The 25,244-nt window shown below is 25.2% G+C and overlaps 2 protein-coding genes across 3 annotated transcripts in view; both read left to right on the top strand.

Moving 5' to 3' along the window:
- Positions 1 to 670: 670 nt before the first annotated feature.
- LOC100215752 (PRKCA-binding protein) lies at positions 671 to 21,803 on the top strand. Its single transcript, XM_065803428.1, has 13 exons — positions 671 to 832; positions 3,833 to 4,073; positions 5,018 to 5,084; positions 5,171 to 5,260; positions 9,048 to 9,101; positions 17,073 to 17,135; positions 17,236 to 17,323; positions 18,953 to 19,031; positions 19,141 to 19,200; positions 19,306 to 19,356; positions 19,436 to 19,485; positions 20,676 to 20,770; positions 21,545 to 21,803. The coding sequence occupies exons 1-13, from the start codon at positions 804 to 806 to the stop codon at positions 21,691 to 21,693; spliced, it is 1,116 nt and encodes a 371-aa protein (XP_065659500.1). The 5' UTR covers positions 671 to 803; the 3' UTR covers positions 21,694 to 21,803.
- Positions 21,804 to 22,541: 738 nt separating this feature from the next.
- Positions 22,542 to 25,244, top strand: part of LOC101237009 (uncharacterized) — a 20,872-nt gene continuing 18,169 nt past the window's right edge. The window contains exons 1-5 of one of the 2 annotated variants that reach the window (XM_065803427.1): positions 22,542 to 22,673; positions 23,460 to 23,570; positions 23,682 to 23,766; positions 23,853 to 23,904; positions 24,600 to 24,707. In XM_065803427.1, coding sequence (XP_065659499.1) covers positions 22,664 to 22,673; positions 23,460 to 23,570; positions 23,682 to 23,766; positions 23,853 to 23,904; positions 24,600 to 24,707 — 366 coding nt within the window. In that variant the 5' untranslated portion in view covers positions 22,542 to 22,663. Of the gene's footprint in view, positions 22,674 to 22,914; positions 23,082 to 23,459; positions 23,571 to 23,681; positions 23,767 to 23,852; positions 23,905 to 24,599; positions 24,708 to 25,244 lie in introns of those variants that run through there. The other variant, XM_065803426.1, reaches the window with a different exon arrangement.

Genomic DNA, 25,244 nt, shown 5'->3' with positions numbered 1-25,244 from the left:
CCGCTGTAGTTTATCCCAATTAATTACAGCCGTGGCGCAGTGGTTAGAGTTCTGGCTCAGAACCCAGAGATCTTAGGTTCGACGCCAGCTCTAGCTCAACAAGCAACATTGGTACGGAAGGAGGCGTGAACTTTCTGTTAAATGCTCTCCGGCGGTGCTCTGTGATAAGACCGTAAGGACTTCTGGGAGCACCCTAAAATAACTACCAAAAAAAAAAAAAAAAAATTACATCGTACAACAAACGACAAAACGTTAAATTTAGCCTACTACCTTTTTAAAAAATTTAAGGTATTTTTTTAATAATGATTTAGTAGGCATCGACGTCATTCTTGCGTTGGTGAGACGTTGATTTTTAGTTTGCGACTTGGCTATCAATCCTAAAACCAACGTCGCGTTAATCTAAGACTGACGTTGGCAATTTACGTCGAAATGAGTTGTTGAATCAACATCAATTAGTAAATCCAAAAATAGTTACGTCAATTATTTGTCTGAAGAAATAAATGGCGTTGCTAATTATTAAGATTACAATTAAAAACAATTGCACAGTTTAAAATTTTTCTGTTTATTTATGTATAAACTTAAATAAAACTTAAATTTAATAAAACTTAAATAAATTGATTAACTCGGCGAGTCTAAAAAAACTTATTTTGTTATATTTTTACGCGAAATCGCCGATTGTTTTGATGATGCAATAATGTAAGATGGTAGTTTAAATTTGCGACGTGATATTATAAACAAAATGGTTTGTTGTTGTTTTTTATTTGCTACGCACTTGCTGCTTTGAATTATATTTGATATAAAAAATGGAATATGAATATGAAATTGATCCTAGGTATAAAATGCAGCTAAAATTTATTTTTCATTACTAAGTATAAGTTTTGAATGTTTTTTGTTTATAAGAAGCTTTGTTCTGATTATTCAGTTTTATTAACATTAATACTATCGTAATTAACTTTAACCAATAACTTATTAACATGATTCTATCAGTTGATCAGGTTTTAATAATTTGGTTAGTTATTTATTATTTATGTTATTTTAAACTGTTAAAAGTCTTAAGCTAGTGGCAGCTTCTATAGAGGAATAAATTATTTTGATAATAAAATACCAACTGCTTAAAGTTATATTTTTTATCACATCTCATTGAAAAGCTTTACTCACCAAAAAATGATTTTATGTGTGTGTAAAAAGGAAACTAGCTTTAGACAGTATAATTAATGAAATTCACAATGTAAAGAAATATTTACTAAATTATAGGTTATTCTTCACATGTATTTTTTGTAAGGTTAGTGAAGTAATTATTAAAAACAGAACAAAGAAATAGTATATTGCTTCAAGAACAATATAAATTTAGATATAGGGGATCAATAGAAATTGTGACTAGCTAACCTAGGTTATATTTTAAAGTAGTTTATCAATTTCGACTCAAAATTTTGACCTGTAGGCATACTCAAATATAAAAGTTTTAAATTTTTTATATCTAAAAAATATAGGTTTATTTTATTGTCATTTAATTTAATTATTAGTAAATGATTTGCAAAATATGACTGTCAAGTCTATGAGATTTGCAGTTCCAGCTTGGTCTCTTTATATAAAAGGAGATTAATGCAGTTGAGTACAACACAGAGCAACTAATCTCCACATGGGCTCTTTCAAAAAACAATGTTTTTTCTATATATCTGTTTTTTCAAATTTTGATGCTCTATGCTGAAATTGCTAAAAATACTTTCACTAAAAAAAGTGTGGCTGGCGATAAAACCTTTGATCAGTTTTACCAAAGCATAGAATTTTATCTGATAGAATACAACAAAACAGAACTCAGCATTAAGCACTTAGCTGCAAAGAAAGAGATAACTTTATAAATATTCTAAGAAACCATACTTTAACCAACAAAACCCAGTACAATGCATTTTGGTTTGATAAAAGAAAAGAATTGCCATATCTTTGCCATATAATTTGTGGCTTATGTTTTACAATATAATGACATCCTCCGCATATGTTGAACACTTTTTTAGCATATGCAATGTAGTTAATAGAAAAAGAGCCGGCAACATGGCAGATGAAGCATTAATAAAGCATGCTTCTTTAAAAAGCAACTTAGCCATGCTCATTGAACTGGCTGAAAAAATATATATTCTTTATTCGTTTGTAAATAATTTTCTTGATTATTGTTTTGTTTATGAGTTGCAATTACATTTTTGAAAACTATAATTAATTTTTACTTTTATTTTCTTACTTCTTTTTTCTGTTTAAAATGCATTAAAGTAAAACATATTACTGAAAGACAAAATTCTATTTTACACTCAAAGATATAATGCGTACAACGAGTTGCGTATTCGACTCAACACAAATGGGTTTGATAAGTTGCGCACTGAGTATTATACTCAAAAAATGCGTATGTTGAGTTGGGTATTGAGTATGATGTGAGTATTACACTCAATTTGCAATACGCAAAAAAAAGTGCATTCTGCCGTATGGTATATATGTTTTTGAATTTGATAAAAGTAGTATGCACTTTTATTTACCTTATTTTTATTTTTTAATTTTTTTAATTTTGGTATATTACAATAAGTATTTTTATCCTATATTTTTATTACCTGGATTAACATCTGTTTTGTACAATAATTTTTAAAATTTGTTAGTTTTGAGAATGAACTTGGCTATTTTTGTGGCAGTAAATTTATTGTTTTTTCCAGACATATTTTTGCAATCAGGTAAATCTAAGTAATCACATTACTCACATCACTCTAGCTGTGCGATTTACTCACAGTGTCTAATCCATACAAGTTTTTTTTACCTTTGTTTTTCTAAACAGGTTTAATACTTGCTTTCTTTCATTCACCAGGAAAAGTTTCAATAGATTTGTTAAATATCTATGTCAAATTGTATATTTATTTAGGTTAGGGTGCAGGTTAGGCTAATGTGTGTGATGGGTAAACAGTTAAAAGGGTCATTGCTATAAGTGTCATATAAAAAATAAAAACTGCTCGGGTTATGATAACAAGATTAGTTTTATCTTATCATCTATACTTAAAATTTTCTAAATTTAGCTTATATTTCTTTCTGTAGGATTTTTTTTTTTTTTTTGATAGGCGATTTTTTAAACAATACATACTTTTTTTTACCTTACCAAGCTCTATTTAATGTTATATGCAATAAGCCAAGAACTCCAGAACTTTGCGTATTGATTTTTTCATTTAATGTTGATTTTGAAGAAATGTTTATTTGTAGTAATATTAGAAAATTTCTTTCTTACTCACATTATTGTTTTTTTTATCTTTTATGAATTTGTTGAAGAATTTATATGATTATTATACTGATGAAATTATTTGAAATTACTGATATTATTTTTTTGCTATATTCTGCTAAAAAGAATTCTTTCGGAGCTTTAGATTTTTTCAATTGTGGATTGATATTGTTCATGTGGATTAGATTTTTTCATCTGTGGTTGAAAGTAGACTTTGTGTAACCACTGATGATTTTAATATGTTTTTTAAGGTCAACAATTTATACTTTAACTCAAGACACAAACACTTTTTTTGAATCATTCTCACTCCAGTTATTTTTAATATTTTACTTTGTTTTTCTTTCATTTTAATTTTTTGTTCTTGTATTTAAGTTTAGACATTTGTCGACAGATTTATTTGACTGAGGTTTTTTTTTGTTTTTTTTTTGAATTTATTCATATTATAAATCAGAATATGATAAAAATAACAACATTTGATTGGCTATTAATCCAATAAGAACCTGATAGTAACAATAATAATAAGAAACTGGGTATTGTTAATTTTTATAAATATATAAAAGTTGTAAAGAATATAAAGTTTAACTTTAGGTCTTTGAGTGGTAAACCAGGGAGTATAACATTGAAGAAAGATAGACAAAATTTAATAGGAATAAGCATAGGTGGAGGAGCTCCATTGTGTCCATGTCTGTATGTTGTACAAGTTTTTGACAATACACCTGCATCTAGAGATGGTACAATTCAAGCGGGAGATGAAATTGTTGGTGTTAATGGTAAATCAATGAAAGGAAAAACAAAAGTAGATGTTGCAAGAGCAATACAAGCAATAAAGGTTTGTTATTGAACGATTTGATGTTATTTACTAATATGTTTCATAAATTATTACAAAAATAACTATCTGTTATTATGATTGTCTGTTGGTGCATATATACAAAGAGCACATATAAAGGATGTGACAAGATGTTTTTTAAAAATTTGTTTTGAGTACGTGTTTCTTCCTTACTGGATTGTTGAGCCTAAATTTTGTTTGTTCAGCCTAAAAATTGCTTGATTTTTACCTTTATACCTTATATTGATACTGTAAGGTATTGAGAACATAATATTACTATTGTAAGGTATTGAGAACATAATATTAATATTGTAAGGTATTGAGAACATAATATTGATATTGTAAGGTATTGAGAACATGATAATATTGTAAAGTATTGAGAACAAAGTTTAGTTTAGTTTAGATTGCCATATTTGTTTTGACTGTGTTTTTGTTAAACAATTTTTAATACCTGATACCAACCAAAAATAGTTTAAGGTTGGCTGTTTATTGTCAAACTTATTTTTTCTAATTCTGAGGGAATTTTTTGATGATGTTTTGTGAATGTGATGCTTTTGCGTTGGTATGTTGCTGTTGTGTTGCTGTGTTGGTGTTTTTTGAATGTGTTCTTTTTGTGTAGGCATGTTGCTGTTAAATGAATGAGTTGCTATTGTGCAAAACAATATAATCTAGATAATATACATCATAGTTTTTTATATTATGTTTATCAAAGCGTTTTTTGTAATAAGCCAATATATGTTTAACTTGATGATGTATTATAAGTTATCTTCTATTGTGGCATTTAAAGTAAACCTTGGAGAACTTTCTCAGTTGTATCATTATATTTGATGTTCTTTGTTATTTGACTGTACTCTAGTTTTTTGATTATAATATGTTGGAAGATAAAGCTTATGCTTGGAACCTAAAAATTATGATTTTTTACATTTTTATATTTCTTGAAACCATAGGAATCTGTCACAATTCAGTATGTCAAGCTCCATGCTGACCAAAAAGAAGGAAAAACACTTGATATTAGTAATAACATCTTTATAAGTTTTTACATCTTTTTAAAAATTTGTAAACCATAAAAATTAATAAAATTTTTTAAACTTGTATTATAGTTTTAAAAAAGGCAAAACATCGTATGGTTGAAAATATGAGCTCAAGTACTGCTGACGCTTTAGGTTTGAGCAGAGCAATTCTTTGCAATGGTAAGTTATATTATCATTATTTTTTTATTACTGTCCTAAACGAGGAAGTAATAAAAGGAAATAATGAAAAAAGTTTATATTTTTTACCTTAATAAATGAGTTTTCTATCTAGATTCTATCTGTCTAAACCCAAACCCTTAGTTGATGAAGGTATTGATGGCCCCACGGATAGCTATTTCAGTATAAAATTACCAATGGCATTTCATGCAAGGCATGAAACTCAGTATGTCATTAGTAATGACATACTGAAAGATAGTTGCATATATTTTCATTCAAACTATGGTAATGTCATTTAATGATAATTTCATATATTTTTTTACAAACTTTGGTTATGTCATACAAAGATAACAGCAAAAAAAATTTTAAGTTTAATCATAGTTCTTGTAATTTTCTCATTAAAATTGACATACAGAAAAATGCAGTAGTATGCAATAAGTGGTAGAACTTTCAACTCAAAATCAAAAGGTACAAATTTCAAATTCACTCTGTCTCTAAAAGTATCATGCGCAACCTTTTTCTCCATGTTTGTTTAACAAGGTTCCTATTCTGGAGTTTAAAGTTTAACAAGGTTCGTATTCTGGAGTTTTAAGTTTAACAAGGTGTATATTCTGGAGTTTAAAGTTGAGAAAAAGTTATAGGGTTTCAAATAAAATAATAAAAAAAGTGTAGCTTCCTTAACTGCAGTGACTCTAAAGCAAAAAAACAAAATCTAAATACAAAAAAAACAGAAAAAAAAAAACAACAAAACAAATACGTTTTTAGCTCCTGAGTAATAATGTGTAATAAGTAATTGCATTGAGGAGGAAATTTACTGCTGCTCAAGTTGGTAGCCCTTTTATTAAAGACATCTGAAGTAATACACTGGTATTCAAAGTGGTTATTCTCTTGTGTATCTGTAAAAAATCATGGAAATAAATTATGGCTGCTTAGACAAGGCAAACTGGTTCGCTACTTTAACTGCTGATGTTACTAAAAATGTTCACAAATGGATAAGTATCGTCAAGTTTCTTAATGAATAATAAAATCTATAGAAGATGAATAAACTTTAGAATGAGTTCTATTGCAAACAAATCAACAATATTCTCATATGTACAAGCACCAAAACAAAATATAATAAAAAAAAAAAATGAAAACAACATTACTGTAAGTGCTATTACCGAAATGAAGATAAAAATGCAATCATAGAAATTGATGAACAAAGCATTGAAAATAAATGCTAAAAGCAACCGGTGTTAATTGTTCATTAAAAAATACATTAAAAAAAACACGATAAGTTTAACTAAATAAAAAATGAACAATCAAAAAGACAAATAGACTTTAAATTGAATTGACCTTCACTAGTTGACCTTCATATTTGAATGTCTAGTTGACCTTCATACTTGAATGTTATAAGTAGTTGAATAAAAGTAGAAGAAATTTTGGTTTCAAAAATGTTTTTATTAACAAAAGCAAAAACTGAAATAATGACTTTGACAATGAGCTCAGAAAAATCAGAAATACCACATGCACAGGTTTTGAATATAAATAGATTGAAATCAAAACTGTTTAAACCTCAGATCAGGAATTCAAGTACTAAAAAATTTTTTTCTTCTATTTGAATGCAGATTTACTAATAAAAATGATGAATTTCAATTGATGCTGGTTAAACAAAACCAAACACATGTCATATAGCTGAACCCTGGTTTCCCATGGCTCCCATTTTTCATCAAACCCTGGTTTGATGAAAAATTTATCTTCTTGTTTAACTACACTCATTACAATAAAAACTATTTATAATATATTTAATAATTAATATATTTAATAATTATAAAATAAATTGTTAGTCTTAAACTAGTCAGATATTTTGATTAGTTTAATGTTCACTCAATGAAATAGAGTAGTAATGCTTTTGTGTGACATGAATAAATTAGCATTATCAGCAAACATAATTGTTATTAAATCCAAGGTTTTACATAGATTAATAATGTAAATAAGAAAAAAGAGAGGTCCATATATGGATCCTTGAGGAACTCTAACATGTAATATTTAAAAAATTTGATGAAAATTATTTTATCAAACAAATTTTTTACAAGTAGTTAATAACTTTTAAATCATTTAAAAACAGAGTACATCACTTAAAAAAAACTAATGTAGCCAAAAAGATATGGTGATTTACATAAGAAAAGACATTCCATTACTTAAAAAAAACAACAACAAAAAAACTTAAACAATTCTATAATTGAATTTACCTAATCTTGATAATTTAATCTAGTGTGAAATCAAAATTAATGCAAAAACAAATCCATAACAATAGTTACCGGATTAGTTAATTTAAAACCCTAACCATGTCTTTTGATAATAGATGATTTAAACTACTCTGACAAGTTTTTTTATATTTAAATTTTATTTTTTAATAAGGCAACAAGTAATCTCTAATTAAGTTGAAAGTTAACAGAAAACAAAGAAAAAAGTTAAACAGAAAAAATAGCAGTTGACACAAGACTTGTAAATTTGAGTATATTGGAAGAAAGAATCAGGAAAACATGAAGACAAGAGAATTCCAAAGCATAGATATTTGTGGAAAAAATTAATTAATAATTAATTGATAAAAAAAATTTTGAGCACAAAGGAAAAGTTACAGTAAAAAGATTCTTGTTTTATGATGAATTACATGAGACTGAGCTTGATCACCAATATTTACAATGCATCTATGCACCTTGTCTAAAAAAGAGAGGGTTTCATTAAAAAAACCAGTCTAAATGCAGCAACAGTATTCTATACAAGATTAAATAAAAGATTTATAGAGGTAGAGAATGAAATCAGAAATAAATGCTAACTAAAAATTAGTAATAAATTATTAACTTTGTCATCATTGCCTATCAGTAAAGTAATGCAATAACTTGTCAAAGATTGCATAAAAATTTACTTGATCATAAACTACTAATTGCTGTAACTAATAATTTATTTGATCATAAAATTGCTGAAATAAAAACTTATGTTTTTGACTAAAAAAGACTTGCAGTTAATAATGAAGTATCTGAATGACTTCCAGTACTAGGTAATGTACCACAAGGTGAAGTCTTATCACCACTTCTATTTGATTAATTTTTTAATGACATGTTCAAAATGTTTTAAGAGGAGAAATTTGTTTTTATAGTTCAACTTTGTTGTCACACAATTTTTCATATTATGTTTTTCTGCATTTTTTACTAAAATGAATAAAAAGTACAAAACATACAGGGAGATTAAGTCTCCTGAATCCCCAGTTTGTCATATACATTTTGAATTTGAATTAAAAAAGAAAAAAAAAGGGTATGAGTTATCTGAATTGCATCTAATTAAGAAAAAAAAACTAGTTTTGAACATGTTTTTTTTTTTTAATATAAATAATATTTATTAGACTTACTAGACCTGCAAAAACTTTTTTATATAGCTATTAAGAAATAGTTTAAAAAAATATATAAAAAATAGGTATTTTATAAATTTATATTGCCTCGTAAGCTGTTTTAACAAGCATATGGTTTAAATAACTTTAGCTTAGATTATTGTTTTCATTTTCACTATTCCTAAATTATAATTATTTCATGTTTATCTCTTGAGTAAAAATATTTCCAATTAGAGAATGCCAAATGCCAAAAGTGTTCTCTAATAGACATGATTATTGACAAGTTTATTCTATTTAATAGAGGAAAAAGACAATTGTTTTATAAGAAAGATGTTTCTATTACATATTTATATTGAGTTATTTTGAATTATATTATATTAAAACTTAACTTCATATCAATTATAAATATTCTTGTGACTTTAGATGGTTTAGTAAAAAAGCTAGAAGAGTTAGAACAAAATTCTGCTGTTTATAAAGGTATTTCCTATTAATAATGCAATTTTTGAAAACACATTATATTATGTTTTAATATATGAAAATATTTTTTTATATATATATATATATATATATATATATATATATATATATATATATATATATATATATATATATATATATATATATATATATATGTATGTATGTATATATGTATGTATGTATGTATGTATGTATGTATGTATGTATGTATGTATGTATGTATGTATGTATGTATGTATGTATATATGTATATATATATATATATATATATATATATATATATATATATATATATATATATATATATATATATATATATATATATTAGGAATGTGTTGTCAAGAGTCTTAGAAGTCCATAAAAATTTTGGGGCCCATTGACTCTGGTGGTTTGAAACTCTCTATATGAAGACACCTTTTTAAATTGCATCTTAAACTTGAGGATAAATTTTTATTTAAGTTAGGTTAAATCCAATTAGTTGTGCATATCCAATGAGTCGTGCATGTTGTCTCACAGATCCTTGCTAAGATATTAATGGAATATCTTTAAAATAGTGCAATAGCATTGATTCAAAGTTAATTTCAGAAAAGTTCCCACATAATTGCAAAATATGCGTGAATTTTTCTATATTTGCAAAATTTTTCATAAAAGAAGTTTAAATTAGTTTTTTGATATATTCATATATGATATATATATCACACTAGTCTGAAATGGCTCAAAACTTGAACTTGAGTTTCCGAAGTAACCCTTTGGGGGGATTAATTTTTTTTTTTTTTTTTTTGTTATTCACCTCCTTAAGGCCGAGAAGGCCACTACAGATGAGGAGGCTACTTAATAGTGGTTATAACCCTCTCTTAATTCTATAACTCCGAAACACGAACCTTGACTAACAAGGCTGCTGCGCGGAGAAACAAGTTGAGCGCGGTACTACCAGGGATGTGGTGGGGATCGAACTTGGAACCTCTCACTTATGAAGCAAGCACTTTACCACTACACTACTACATGCTCCCATTTCAAAAAATGTAAAAATTGAAATCAAACTATTTCGTCCGAGAAAGAAAATTGATATTGAATTTTTAACATTTTATGAAGAAATGCCGGTTGACATAATTATTGAAAAAATGATTTTGTCTCGTTCTAAACTGGAAATACCATCCAAATGTTTCTATATGTAGCATATTTGTGTGGTGGAACATTCCGTTATTATGTGTATGGGTTTAGGAAAATCCTTAGTTTAAAAAAAACATTAGTGTACTAAGTGGTATAATTACATAATTGGTATAATTACATAATTGGTATAATTATATAAGTGGTATAATTATATAAGTGGTATAATTGGTAAATATACATTGAAAATTTAAGATCTTTGAATATTAACATTCTTATTCTAGATTTTTTAGGAGTGAGTGAAAATCTTAATAAAAAGAAAGATTTTTATAAACTTTTAAACACAATAACAGGAAAGTTAATTTTCAAACACTCAAATATGCTACATATAGAAACATTTGGATAGTATTTCCAGTTTAGAATGAGTCAAAATCATTTTTTTCAATAGTTATGTCAACTGGCATTTCTTCATAAAATGTTAAAAAATTAAAATCAATTTTCTTTCCTGGACAAAATAGTTTGATTTCAATTTTTACATTTGAAATGGGAGCATGTGTACTTTAATCCCCCCAAAGGGTTTCTTCGGAAACTCAAATTTTGAGCCATTTCAGACTACTGTGATATATATGTCATTTTTATATATATATATATATATATATATATATATATATATATATATATATATATATATATATATATATATATATATATATATATATATATATATATATATATATATATATATATATATATATATATATATATATATATATATATATATATATATAGGATATCATATATTAGGATATTTATTTCCTTTTTCATAGTTTATGGTTGAAAGAGAGTTGCAAATAAACAGATAGCTTTTACACAATCAAATTTTGTTTAAAAACCAACTAGTAACATAACTACTAACTAGTGACAAAGTTTTTTGAAATAACAAACTGCAATGAGTTGTATTTAACTGTGTTGAATGTATATACTGTGCATGAACCTATGTACTGTGTTCCTTGTTATGCCAAAATATATGGTGTTCATGTTGAATTCAACATTTGCTGAAACTAGGGCATATACAGCTTTAAATTTTTTAAATATTTCCATGATAATTTTTTGAGTGTTTTCTATAGCCAAGTTTTCCAATTTACTTTTATGTATTACTCTGATGTTGGTAAATGCAAAAAAAAAGAATGTACGATCATTACAATTTGTGTTCATCTCTTTATAGGTTTATAAGGCATAATAATACGTTGCAAGTAAATAGGTATATTTAAAGATTGATATATATCCTGCTTTTTCAATATTAGTTAGTAACAGAAACAATAACATCCAAAGAATAATTTTTTTTTTGATTGTACCTTTATTTACTAGTTATTCCAGTAATGCAAGGTTTAATGCAGCACTGCAAGGTTTAATGCAGCACTGCAAGGTTTAATGCAGCACTGCAAGATTTAATGCAGCACTACAAGATTTAATGCAGCACTGCAAAGTTTAATGCAATAATTAGAGTTTGTGATTCAATTCAATAGCAATGCAGTATTGGCAGAATATGCAATAACAGTGCAGTATTGATAGATTTGTGTCTATACACTGATAATGATTATTAGTGTCATCTTCATTACTTCAACATTAAATGTAATTGTTAAATTAATAATGACATTTAATGTTGATAGATTTGTGTCTATATACTGATAATGATTTTCAGTATCATCTTCATTACTTCTGGGCAAACTTTTAATGTCTCTTAAAACTAGCTTGTGTTTCAAATTTATCAGTTTTTTTGTTGTTGTTGTTATTTGGTTCTCTGACTTTATTATTACATATTGTAGACTTTATTATATATTTTTTGTTTCTTGGCTTAGTTTTTATTTTGTTCAGTTCATAGAATTTATCTGGTTATTAAATAGTTTCTTCTTTCTACAGTTGATTGCTGTTTTTCTTATTCCAGCTCTAGGAAATGGTCATATAATGACCAGAGTGATGTTTAATGAAGTTGTTATTGATTTATATGTGATTTTAAAATTTAATTGGACCCCAATGTGTTAGATCGAATTAGAGTTAGTTGGTCTACTGTTAAATATTATTTGCTGTAAAGATTGATTGAAAAAATATTAAAGATATTAATATTTTTCAGATTTAAATAATCTGAAAAATATTAATAAAAAATTTAAATAAAAGATTTCCTAGAAAAAAAAAGGTTTGCTAGGTTTCCTGGTATTTTGAAATCTTATATAATTTATATACAAGATGTTTGCATTTCACAACTACAATTGCACAACAATACATTTTACAAAATCTAAAAAACTACATTTAGAATCTATAAGTATTCCTATTGCAAAATATACTTTCAAATCTTTCATTTGTAACATAATTAGTAGAGATATCTAATATCCTGTGTATATAAAATATTCTGTGACTATTCGGTATTCTGCGTATTCAGCTACTTTTTATACTTTTCACTATTCGGCTATTGGAAACTATTTGACAGAATACCAGATTGTAACAAAAAAAAACACAAAAAAACGGATTACATATAATTGTTTTTTTAAATTTTTTATTTAAAAAAAAATTTGGCATATTTGATAATTAAAATCTAAAGTAGTAGGGTATGATAAAAACATTTTTTATTGTTTAATGATAGAAAATGATTGGTTTATAAATTATACGTGCTTTCAAAAGTAGCCTATACACTGCCACCAGCAAATTATAAGAAAATTTTAGCAAGTGCTGTTGAGATAATCTTTTGTGGTTGCTGACCACAACTTGTAAAGGTTTGTTGTCCAATTTAAGCAAACAATTTCATGTAAAAACTAAATTAATTTGCAATTAGACCTTTCTTTTTTTCTATTCATGTGTGTGCATATTTTTTGTAGAGATGGGTTTGATCATTTTTATTTAAGTTACTTTTTCTTACAAAGTGGAGATTAATTATCACTGGTGCTACTAGACACCAGTGATGGTTCATTGATGTCAAGCAGCCTTTTACGGAGAAGGTTTAATCGGTCACTTAATCTTTCTCAAAGCTTTTAAATTTTGTTGTTGTTTTGCTTGTTGTGTTTTAACTAATCATTTGAAATTAGTTTTTAAAATAGTGCATCAATGAAAAAGGCTACCATATAATTGACATTCCCATTAAAGTTAAACCATAAGTTAAACCCATTAAAGTTCAGATTGTATTGAAGATATCATTTTAAATAAGTTTAGAGTTTTTTATGCTGTATCTATTAATAGCAACTTCTCAAGTTACCTCAGAAGTGCAAGATATACCTGAGCTGGTAATTTTTGTAATCTTTTTGAATGGTTTGAAGAGTATGATACTTTCATATATAACTATAATTAAAACAATTTGATGTAACAATCAACAAATAATGTGTGCTGTGACATGGCCTAGTCACAAATAGGCACACATCTTATCCACTTCAATAAAGCAGGTCTGAACCTTCAAAATTACCTAAGTGTCACCAAATATTCAGCAGCCCAATATTTAGTACTTTGGCTGAGCGTCAAGCTGAGTATTTGGTATTTGACAAAATCACTATTCATGACATCTCTAATAATTAGCATATCTAATTACACAAAAAATATTTCATTATGAAATAAACAATTGAATTAACCAGAGGTTTAGGTACTAAAATAACTGAATTAACTAGTTATTTTAGTACCTAACCTCTGGTTATTTTAGTACCTAAACCTATGGTTATTTTAGTATATAAACATCTGGTAATTTTAGAACCTAAATCTCTGGTTATTTTAGAACCTAAACTAGTGATCGACCGAAATTGGAATTTTGCCGAAATTTCGGTTTTGGTTAATTTCGGTTGCGGCATTTCTGAACCGAAACCGAAATTTCGACAAAACTTTTACCAAAATTTCGGCACAACCTAAATTTTTTAAAAGTAAGAAATAACGTGTTTAAACAATGCTCTTTTGATATTTGTTTTATTAAGAGTTGATTTGTTGTTATAAATGAAATGATGTAAATTAATAATTAATTATATAATATAAAATGTTAACTTGTAATTAATTAAAAAAATAATTTTTGAAATGTCAACAAAAGTTTATTAAAACAAATTAAATTTTTTATAAAAACGCTACAATGTTTTCAACAAAATTTGTTACAGAAAAAAAAACGTTTACATTTAATATGAACGACGTTTATAGAATAAATTATAGAATTAGATTATAAGCGTTTATAATCATAAAATATTTATAAATTAAAAAAATAAATATATTAGATAGGTATATTAATATATTTAATATTTATATTAATATATAATATTTATATATAAAAAATTAATTAAAAATCTGTCAACAATTATTATTTTAATAATGCTTTTTGAATTACGGATTTTGGTTTGAAGTTGAACCAAAATTTTGGTTTGAACCAACACTTAAAAAACTACCGAAACTGAAATTTCGGTTTCGGTTAAAAGCAAAATTTCGGCCGAAACCAAAATTTTCCGATCACTAACCTAAACCTTTGGTTAATTCAGAATTATATTGCGTTGTTAGTCGAAATATGAAAAAAAACTACACTGTTTGTGATTTAAAAATTGTTTCAACTTAATAATTTTTTGAAATCTTTTTCAAAGACACCCAAACACAAATTGATGTCTGTTTATTCTTGAAAAATTACTTTTAATAACATAAGTATATTAAATTGATGTCTGTTTATTCTTGAAAAATTACTTTTAATAACATAAGTATATTAAACTCAAGTAATGTTGTACCTCGCAATGCTTAAATCTTTCACTTAGTAAATAAACAATAACAAATAAGAACTTGAAACAAGATACTGCCTTAAATTTCCATTTTATAACATTTTGGTTTGTGACTTTTTTGCCCTAGTTATTTTAATAGTAGTATCTTCTAAATATATGTACCTGTTTTGTTGTTGAGTTAAATTTGTGAAAATTTAAGATATTGTTTACAGTTTTTATGGTATACTGAATAATCTTATGTTGTTTGTTTAGTAAATCAGTAAACTTAACATCTTCAATATTTTTTAAACAGGAGCTGCATCAACATATTACATAAATATTTAGTATACTATTGGTAATAGCGTGTGCAATGTTTTTATGAGGCACACATACAAAAAAAAATTTAGCAGTTTTTAGCAACTATTACATTTTATGCCAATCGGTCCAAAATATAATGAAGTAATTTTTTTAAAGTTGTAATAAATTTTGACTTTATAAATAAAAGTTTAGTCAAAGAGTGAGAAAATTATGCAGAATTATGTCAATAAATTAAAATAGTGCAGAATTATGATGTCAATAAATAAAAAAAAAAAATCTTATCAATTTTTATTATTTTTTTCACTTTTTATTTTACTTTATTTTTTGTTTTGTTTGTTTTTTACATTTATTTTCTTACAAATGAAATGATTGCATAAATCTATATTTTACCGTGAAGTTAAATATTTATTTATGCAATCATTTCATTTGTATCTTGATAAATGTGTATTGATAAAGTTTTTTTTATCATTTTATACATTTGGTAAACAATGAGTATTTAGATAAAATCAATTTAAACTTAGTAATAAGGTATTAAATTTCTATTTCAAAATTATAATAGTGTAAACATATAAAAATAATATTAATTTTAAATCCATAGCCATATTTTAAAATACAAGTTTTGTTTAATGAGAGGAATTATTCTGGAAAATGAATAAAAATTAGTGTACTTGTGCTTCTTTTAAAACCACTGCATTTTTAAGTAGATGTGTTACTTATTATCATTGCACATATATCATATTCTACTCAGAAATAATCCTTATAAAACAATACAAAAGCAGAGAAAACTTATTTTAAATTTTTCATAACATTTTAATGTGGTAGTGATAAAGTTGTAGAACACTTTTATTGTAAGTGAAATGTTTTCTGTGTAATGGTTTGTTTGAAAAGGTTTGCGTTTTAAGGTTATAGGTGTGAGAATGACAAAAAAATGTACTCTCTCGTGGCTTTTCTTGTCAAAGTTTGCATTTTAAGGTTAAAAGGTAAAAAAACTCTTTAACTATAGTAAAGATAAACTAAATATTAAGGCAAGTTAAAATATCATTTTTTAAGGTTTGTTCACATACCCTAAATACATTCTATGTAAAAAATAACGCTAGGTTTTGCTACTCATTGTGTCTTTAATATGTGATGGGTTTCCCACATTCAAAAGTATGTTATCGGTTTATAAAAAATACTAAGTTAAAATTTAAAATTTTAAAAATAATATTAATTTTATATAAAAATCATCTAATATTAAAGTTAATTTTTGTATAAATATTTTTTTGTTATTTTTAATTTTTTTTTTTTTAAAAAGTTTCTTAACTTATTTTACTCTGATTTCTTATTTTTCCATTTTCCCTATCTTTTATTGTCAGTATTTATTCTGGGGAAATAAGAATGCCGTTGAAATTAGTTGCAGTAATTTTTCAAGTATTCTGTAAAAATAAGGTTTTTACTGAGATTTTTTAAGTATTAAAGTTGGTATTCTAGATATTCTGAAATATATGCATAAAGTGGTTTTAATCATTTTTCTTACATAAGCCTAGTTTAGTAAGTCACTCACAGTTCATTTAGCTTTTTGTTTTAGTGAGTCACTCACAGCTCATTTAGCTTTTTATTTTAGTGAGTCACAGCTCATTTAGCTTCTTTTTTTTTAGTGAGACAACCACAGCTCATTTAGCTTTTTATTTTAGTGAGTCACCCACAGCTCATTTACCTTTTTTTTTTAGTGAGTCGCTCACAGCTTATAAAAATAATTGTAATAATAATGATGATGTTAAATAATCTTAAGAAGTGTTTGGCTGAAAGTTTATCAAATATTTTAGAATCATGAAAAATATTTTTAAGAGATATATACTATTGTAATTAGGGATGGTGGAACATACAAAGCGTATTCTTCAGAGTTTTTTTCAAATGGCACAGTTACATAAAGGTAGTTTTTAAGTGTCTAATTCTTTATTCTGTTTTGATTTAAATCTATTTTTAATAATTAAAGCATAAAAATGTATTTATTGCTAAGTTTTACACAATAGAACTTGGAGACATCTTTGCATCAATTGGTGTTCGTGAACTTCAACCTAATGCCAGTGAAGGTTTTGCTATATTTGCTGAGTGTCATAGGTGAGGTTTTCTGTTTTTCAACTACTCACAAGATAAAATATTTCCTTGAAGAAAAAATTTGCATAAAATATCTTGCTTTATATAGGTCTCTTAGTCAATAAACTTTATTTTCATATGGTGTATTAGATAAAGTTGTAAAAATCATTGAATCTTTTTGCTTTGATGGGCAATATTTTTTTACATTTTAAAACATCTAGTGTGCCCATTTAATCATAGGTTTTATATTGTTTTTTATATTGTTTTTTATCTAGATTGATGTTTTCCTGATAATTTTACAAAAAAGTGGTTTTACTTGTTAATGATGCAGCCATATATTCCATTTATATAATTACTTAGAATTGGCAGTCAATATTGAATATTACTGTCTTTTGTAACTGCCAGAGGCTAAATTTCTTTTAAATTAGTTTTTCCAAAAAATAAATTTAGTTATTTTTCAAAAATATTGTCTTCTAATTATTATTATCTTTTATTCTTTGGCAAAAATCTTTATTCCTAAATGGTTTTTTGTCCTTTTTTTTTTTTAATCACAAATTTCATTGATTAAAAAAAAATGAACTTTCGGTATTTTGAGCTGAAATTTTAACACAGATATTAACAGAGATGACTCTGATTAGTTCATTAATCAAAAATAATTCTTGGTTTATTGGACAATCCATTTGACTTGGATTTTAATTTAAACAAATATTTAACAATTTAAACAATTTATTTGAATAATTTTAGACTTTATTTGTTTAAACTGTTTGGAAAATGTGTTTTGGCAAATTTTTTTAAAATAAATTTTTGTAAATAATAATTACAAAGCATTCATTTTTTGTTCACAACAAAAGTTTGAGATTTTTGTTTATTTAGATCAAGTTGTTTCTAAGTTTCTAAAATAATCATAGCATATGTGAAAACTTATTCCAATCAATTTTTTACAAACATTTTAAGAAGAGTTTTTTGAAAAAATTATATGAAAAGGATTAAAAAAACAACAAAAAATTTTTTTTTTTTTAAAAAAGTGTTTTATAAAAGCACATATTTTAAATATTTTTGCTATTTGATTACTGTGGACTTATGCTTCATTCATTATAATTGATTCAAATGCTCCTTTTCTCTTGAAGTTTTTCATTACAATTTCAAAAAAATCTATTAATATCAATATTGATTTTTCTACTGAAGATAAAGATTGTAAAAAATATTTAAAAACACATTATTATGATGTCATCAATTACAAATGCATCACACAAATGTTACATTTAACTTATAATTAATATGTGTGTGGTGTGTGTGTGTGTGTGTGTGTGTGTGTGTGTGTGTGTGTGTGTGTGTGTGTGTGGTGTGTGTGTGTGTGTGTGTGTGTGTGGTGTGTGTGTGTGTGTGTGTGTCTATTTATTTATATATATATATATATATATATATATATATATATATATATATATATATATATATATATATATATGTGGAAATTACTATAAATTAATATATATCATTTTGTTTGTTTTTAAATAATTTTTAAGGTTAAATAATTTTGATATTTTAGGTATATATAAATATACCTAAAATATCAAATACAATATCTAAAATGTGTTATTATATAAATATAATAATACATTATAGATATTGAAATATATATTTTTTAATGCTTAGAAATTTTAACAAAGAAGGTATCAACTTTTTAAAGAAAGTCAAACCCATGTTGAGTGATCTAAACACTTACTTAACTAAGGTTTTCTCATTTAGCATTTCTTTTTTTTTTTCTTCTATAAAAAATACTTTTTTGGTAAAATGTTCAGCCTTATTACCATTGTTCTTTAAAATTTTTTTTTATATATTAGGCAATACCAGACACAAAGTTAACCATTCAAAAGTATGCAGATGCAAAATTTGAGTATTTAGTATGTATTAATTTTTTTTTCTTATTTAAATATATGTGTGTATGTGTGTCTATGCGTGTGTATATATTATATATATTAAAAAAAAACAATCGGAACTTGCTTTAGTCTTATTGCTTAAAAGTGAAGGAAATGGATGATGAAGAATATGGTTATGCTGTGAGTATATTTTGCTTGTTTATTGTTTTTTATTAGAAGTATGTCTGCTGATTTATCAAGTATAAAATATATTTGTTAGGCTCTACATGAAGCATTGTATCGAGTTGAAACAGGAAATTATGATTACAGGTACAAATTAAAAGTTTAAATTGTAGTAATTGAATGATAATAATAGATTGAAAACTTCATAAAAAAATAATTATAAAACAAATTTAGTTTATCATCTAAACACATAAGCATGGAGTTACTAATAGGTAACAATAGGTCAATAAACTGAATTGTTAAACTTTAGGAACATGAACTTTAGGTTTAATTAATACTTTAATGGCTTTTTATGTTCTCTCTAAATAAAATATAGAATCTCTATTGGAGGAATGGAAAAAAGTTCTCAAATCATGATTTTCTGACTGCATTGAATGTTTTAAATGTAGTAACACCTTTGCTTCCTTTAAATCTTGACATTCTTGATATTTTTGATCAATCAATTAGAGATTTTATCTTGCATTTTAAATACTACAGGGGTTTGGATGTGCTATTTCTTTACAAATTACATGTCAACAGTGATGACAAACTTTGACTGTAGTAAATTTTTATTAGGATTGCAGTTTTTTATAAAGTCTTTTCAAATTATTGCAAGCTTTAAATCTCTAGCTGGCACCATTTTTGAACCTTTTGAAAGCACAACAAACATACTTAGTACAATTTTATGTGTGTGATAGAGCCTTATTAGACTTTGAGATAACATAGTATTCAACTTAGTTGGAATATAGAATGTCTTGTAGTAACTTTGAAGGTAAAAAGAAGGAAAACTTTATCTGACTTAAGTGAAAGTGAAAAATTTTAGTGAAAAATTTAACGACTGTTATATTTCTACATGAACCTTTATTCTGAAAAACCAAATAGTTTATAAATTTTCAGGTTTTTGGAGTTTTATTGGAAATACCATAAATATACACTGAAAAAAAGGTAGAAATTTCTAGCTTAAAGTAGGATATGTGATATTTCCTTTGTAAGGTATACTTTTCTACCTTTTAAGGTAGAAAATTATACCGTTAAGGTAGAAAATTGTATTAGAAATCATTGTTCTTTACATAATTTTCTACCTTAAAAAGTAGAAAATTATACCTTACTAAGGGTATATCACTCAACCTACCCTAAGCTAGAAATTTCTACCTTTTTTTTTTGGTGTGTAGGTTTTAACTTTCTTGAACATCATTCATGTTAAAAGTATTTTCTTATAAAAACCTAAAAGCCAGTTCAATTAAAAAAAAATTAATGGTTATTCCATTTGTGTAAATTAATGTTTTAAACGTTATTAGAGTTGTATTGCGGTGTCGACAGTTAGCACGCGAGAAGTTTGCTAAACTACGTTCTGATGTTTTGGTGAAGATGGAGCTACTTGACAATAAACATGGTACAGTCCAGTTTGTTTTTTATATTTTATGTTTTGTTTGAAGTATTTTTATCCTTTAATTATTGATAATCAATCAAAAAAAGAATAAAAGAAAGTATAAGATGAACAGTAGAAACAATTAGCGTCTATGTTGAGGACCAATAAAGCAATAACAGACTTTCCTAATAATATATTTAAAATATATCATCAAAAAATAAAAACAGATTTAAAACCTATTTAATAAAAAATAAAGAGCACTCAGTCTGTAAATTAAAAACAAAACTATTAAAACTAAAAAACAAAACTAAAAAATAGTTGTTACATATTTATTTTTTTGTATCTATTTTTTTAAATGTAAACAAGAGCTTATGTTACTTAGTCGGTAAGAGTGATGAAATGACAAGTTATTAGAGTTTGTTGTAGGCAGATTTGAAATTACAAGTTGTTAGGGGTTAGATAGAGGCAGATTTAAGATTAATTGTTTTAAATATATTTTCTTACAGTTACATTTATTTATATCATAAATTTAAAAGTTTTTATTTCACTTTTTATTATGTCATTAGTTAATAAAATATAGTTATCAAAAGTGATCCTCAAAAGCTTATAAACTTGTCTTAAAATGTAGTTGTCAAAAGTGATCCTCGAAAGCTTATAAACTTATAAAAAATGTTTGATGTTTGTCTTCTTTTTTTTTTTATCACCAAGTTTTGCAGTTGATTTAAATTGTTATTCATAATTTTAAGCAATTATAAAACATTTGCTGTAATCATATAATAAATCTTTTTTTTCTTTTAGTGCAAGATTTAGTCTATCAACTTCAAAGATTTTTAGAAGCTATGACTGTGTTTCATAAGAACAGTGAAGATGAGCTAAACAAAGCCAACGTGTTTCCGATTGAAGTTGATATTTGCGGTGGATCATTAACACGTACATTTGACAATTAAATTAGTTAAGAACAAAAGAATAGAGTTCTTTTAAAATTATTTTATAAGTATAAGTCATGTTATTTTATTATACATGATGTATAGACAAGAAAATACACACATAACACTTATATTGCATATGAGTTATAAATATTGTAAATCTTTTAATCATTTCATGACTTATAAGATTATTTGGTACCAAAGATTATTTTTAGAAAAGAAAAAAATGTTTTACTAAAAAAAAGAAAATTTGCTATTTTTAATTCATCTTTTAATATTTGCTTTTAGTGGTTTTTATATTATTTTATAATATCTATATTACTTTCAGAAGTACTTCTTTTTTATTTATTATTTCATTTGTTTACTTTCTTAAAGTTTATTTATATGCATATATATATATATATATATATATATATATATATATATATATATATATATATATATATATATATTTATATAGTGCTACCATTATTTAATAATTATAGAGATTTCAAATGAATTTTTTGTTTTGGGAATGACTTTATTTCTGTTAAAGCTACAGTTTTTGTTCTTTATTTGTTACTGCTGTTGTTGTTGATGTTGTTGATGTTGTTGTTGTTGTTGTTGCTGTTGTTGATGTTGATGTTGTTATTGATGTTGTTGTTGATGTTTTTGTTCCATCAGTATCACAATTATTATGATTTATTTTTAGTTTTTTTAAACATATTATAAATCAATTTTTAATTATTATTAAATGTTGTTTTTAGAAGTTGCTATAGAGTAATCTTGTTTTAGATGATAGCTTGATATGAATTAAAAATTAATATAGTTAAATAGATTTTGTATTAAATTAACTTTAGTAGATTAGGAATTGATTGGTTTATTTATTAAAATAGATTCAAATCTAGTTGGCTTAAACACTAAAAATATCTTTTTTTAAGTATGGTTAAGTATATCTAAATGTAAGTATGGTTTATGTAAACAAAAGAAGACATCTGGTTGAGGAGTAACAATGTCCAGTGGTATAATTTTTTTTTTTAATTTATATAAAAATTTTAATAATAGATTATTGTTTATCAATTTTTCTTTTATGCTGAATCAATTTTGTGTGTCTACCATTTTGTTTTTAAAGAATATCTTTTTGTTTGTTTGAAAAGCTATTTAATTTTTTTTAATGCAGTTCTCATCTTATGAATAATTTATTTTGATCATTGTCTGAATAATTATGCATAAATTATCTTCTTTTTGTTCTTCATAAATCATACATATGGTAGGTTATCACATTTTGAAATTATCAAGAAAAATATTTTTTTTCAAACTTTTTTAACTAAAAGTTTGAAGCTGTTTAAAAGCATCAGTTTTCCATTTGTGCAAAATTTAACAAATGGATTTAAGAAATGAAAACAATATTGTTTTAGAACTATTTAAAGGTCAGTTGAAAAAGTATCCTTCTCTAGCCTTTGAAATATTCTTTAAAAATGTAATTTTAGTTCATTAAAAAATTTTAGGTAGTACTTTAATATGATTATTATTATGTTTTTTCCTATTCTTCTATACTGTTTTTTATTATTTTATTTTTACATAAAACATTTTATAGACTCCATTAAAACTATTTTACAACTCACTAAATTATATCTAATTTTGTTTTAGAATTTCTAAGATAAATGTATGTAGATGTAAATGTACGTAATGTAAATAGAAATCTACATACATAAAGAAATCTAAATTATTTTAAATTAAAAGTATTTTTACTGTTTTGCAAATTGTAATTTTCAAAATAAATGCAATAAAATAATTTTTTATGACAGTATCAAATAACTCAATCAGTCATGAAATTGATGATGTCGTTACTGATAAAAGTGAAGTGCTACCAGTTTTCTGCCAGTCACTAGAAGCTCTGTTACAAAAAGGAATCAAAAGTAGGATTTTCTTATAGCACCAAATAGTCGCATTTCACATTTAACTTATTTTTCAAATTCTCTTTGTATGAAAGTATATAAATTATACTTGTTTAAGAATATTATATTTAGGAGGTTTGGGTGTAACAGGTTTAGTTGATCGTGATTATTGGAATGTTATTGAAGGTTTAATCAGTTCAAGTAAAGTTGTTATAAAGTATGAGTTTAAAAACATTCAGCGAACCTTTTTTATTTTTAATAATTTTGTTCAGAATATTGCTGGTATTTCAATATATTTTTTAGACCTTCATTATCATTGTCTCATACTATTTGTCTTGTTCAACAATGTAAAAAGGTAAATTATTTTTACAATGTGAAGGGATATTTTTACTAATTTTATTCCAAATTATTACAATGTAAAGGAATATTTTTTTCTACAAAACAAAAAAAAACATGGTAAAGTTATGTTATTGCTAGCATTTTTTATGTTTGATAAAACCTTTTAATGTAGGGGCTGGGGTGCACACTTTCTTTTAATGTTGAGGCTGAGGTGCACACTTTAATCTTTTTTTTAAAAAAAGATTATTAGAATAACAAATGAAGATTAAAATCTGTGAATAAATATGATTTAGGGTAGTAAAAAACAAAAAATTTAATTGATTGTTCTCATTTTAAAGCAAAAGTTTTTATTTTCCAAATTTTATTTGGAAAATAAAATTTTTGCTACAGGTAACAAAAATTGAGTAGGTCTATAAATATAAATAGGTCTAAAAATATAGTAGGTCTACTATATTAAAACACCCTACATTGCTCTTAAAATACCCTTACATTACTTTTACAACACCCTACATTAATTTTACAACCCCTGCATTGCTTTTTAAACACCCTGTATTTCTTTTTAAACACCCTATATTTCTTTTTAAACACCCTAAATTGCTTTTACAAATAGTTGCTTTGTATTTGGTTTTGTTTAAGTTATTGAAAAAAAAAGTTGCTTTAAAATTTAAATTTAAAATAAAAATTCTATTTTTAACAATAATTTTCTTTTAGACAACTACAACTCTTGCCAGAGGCAGACTGTTTATTCGCATATCGTTGACAAAAAGTTTGTTGCACCAAACTTTTCAATGTTTGTTTGAAAATCAAGATTATATTAAAGTATGTTTTGTAGTTTAAAAGTTTATTTCAAATGATCTAGTTTTAGGGAAAATTATATTAATGTATTTTATGTGAAATGGAAACAAATGTGCAAAACAAATAATCTAGTGAAACTACTACATCTTTATTATGTTGACAAAATATTAATACTTTGTATGCTTTAATTTTTCCATTACAATTTTAGAAAAAATAAAAAAATAAGAATGAGTGAAATGTGTACTAACTACATCTTTTTTTTATCAGTTAACAAATAGTATTTGTCATCATTGGATCAATACTCTTACTCTATCTTATCCCTTAGGATAGTCCAGAATTACATAGTAAAAATTAATTAAGGTGTTCTTAACCATTCTCCACAAGCCCAACTTCATTTTACTATATATATAAAGAAAAACAATATAAAAAGTTTGATTAATTTAAGCAATTTTTAATTCTATGGAATTTTTACATTTTGTTCAAGCACCTTTCTAATATTTTAGTAGAAATCACACTGCTTTGTGCACATATTACATAGCAACGAATAATTAGTTACCATAA

Source organism: Hydra vulgaris, chromosome 08, assembly GCF_038396675.1.
Source record: "Hydra vulgaris chromosome 08, alternate assembly HydraT2T_AEP".
In the NCBI taxonomy this organism is placed as follows: Eukaryota; Metazoa; Cnidaria; class Hydrozoa; order Anthoathecata; family Hydridae; genus Hydra; species Hydra vulgaris.
The sequence above is the reverse complement of the archived record's forward strand: the minus strand, read 5'-3'. Positions and strand labels throughout refer to the sequence as shown.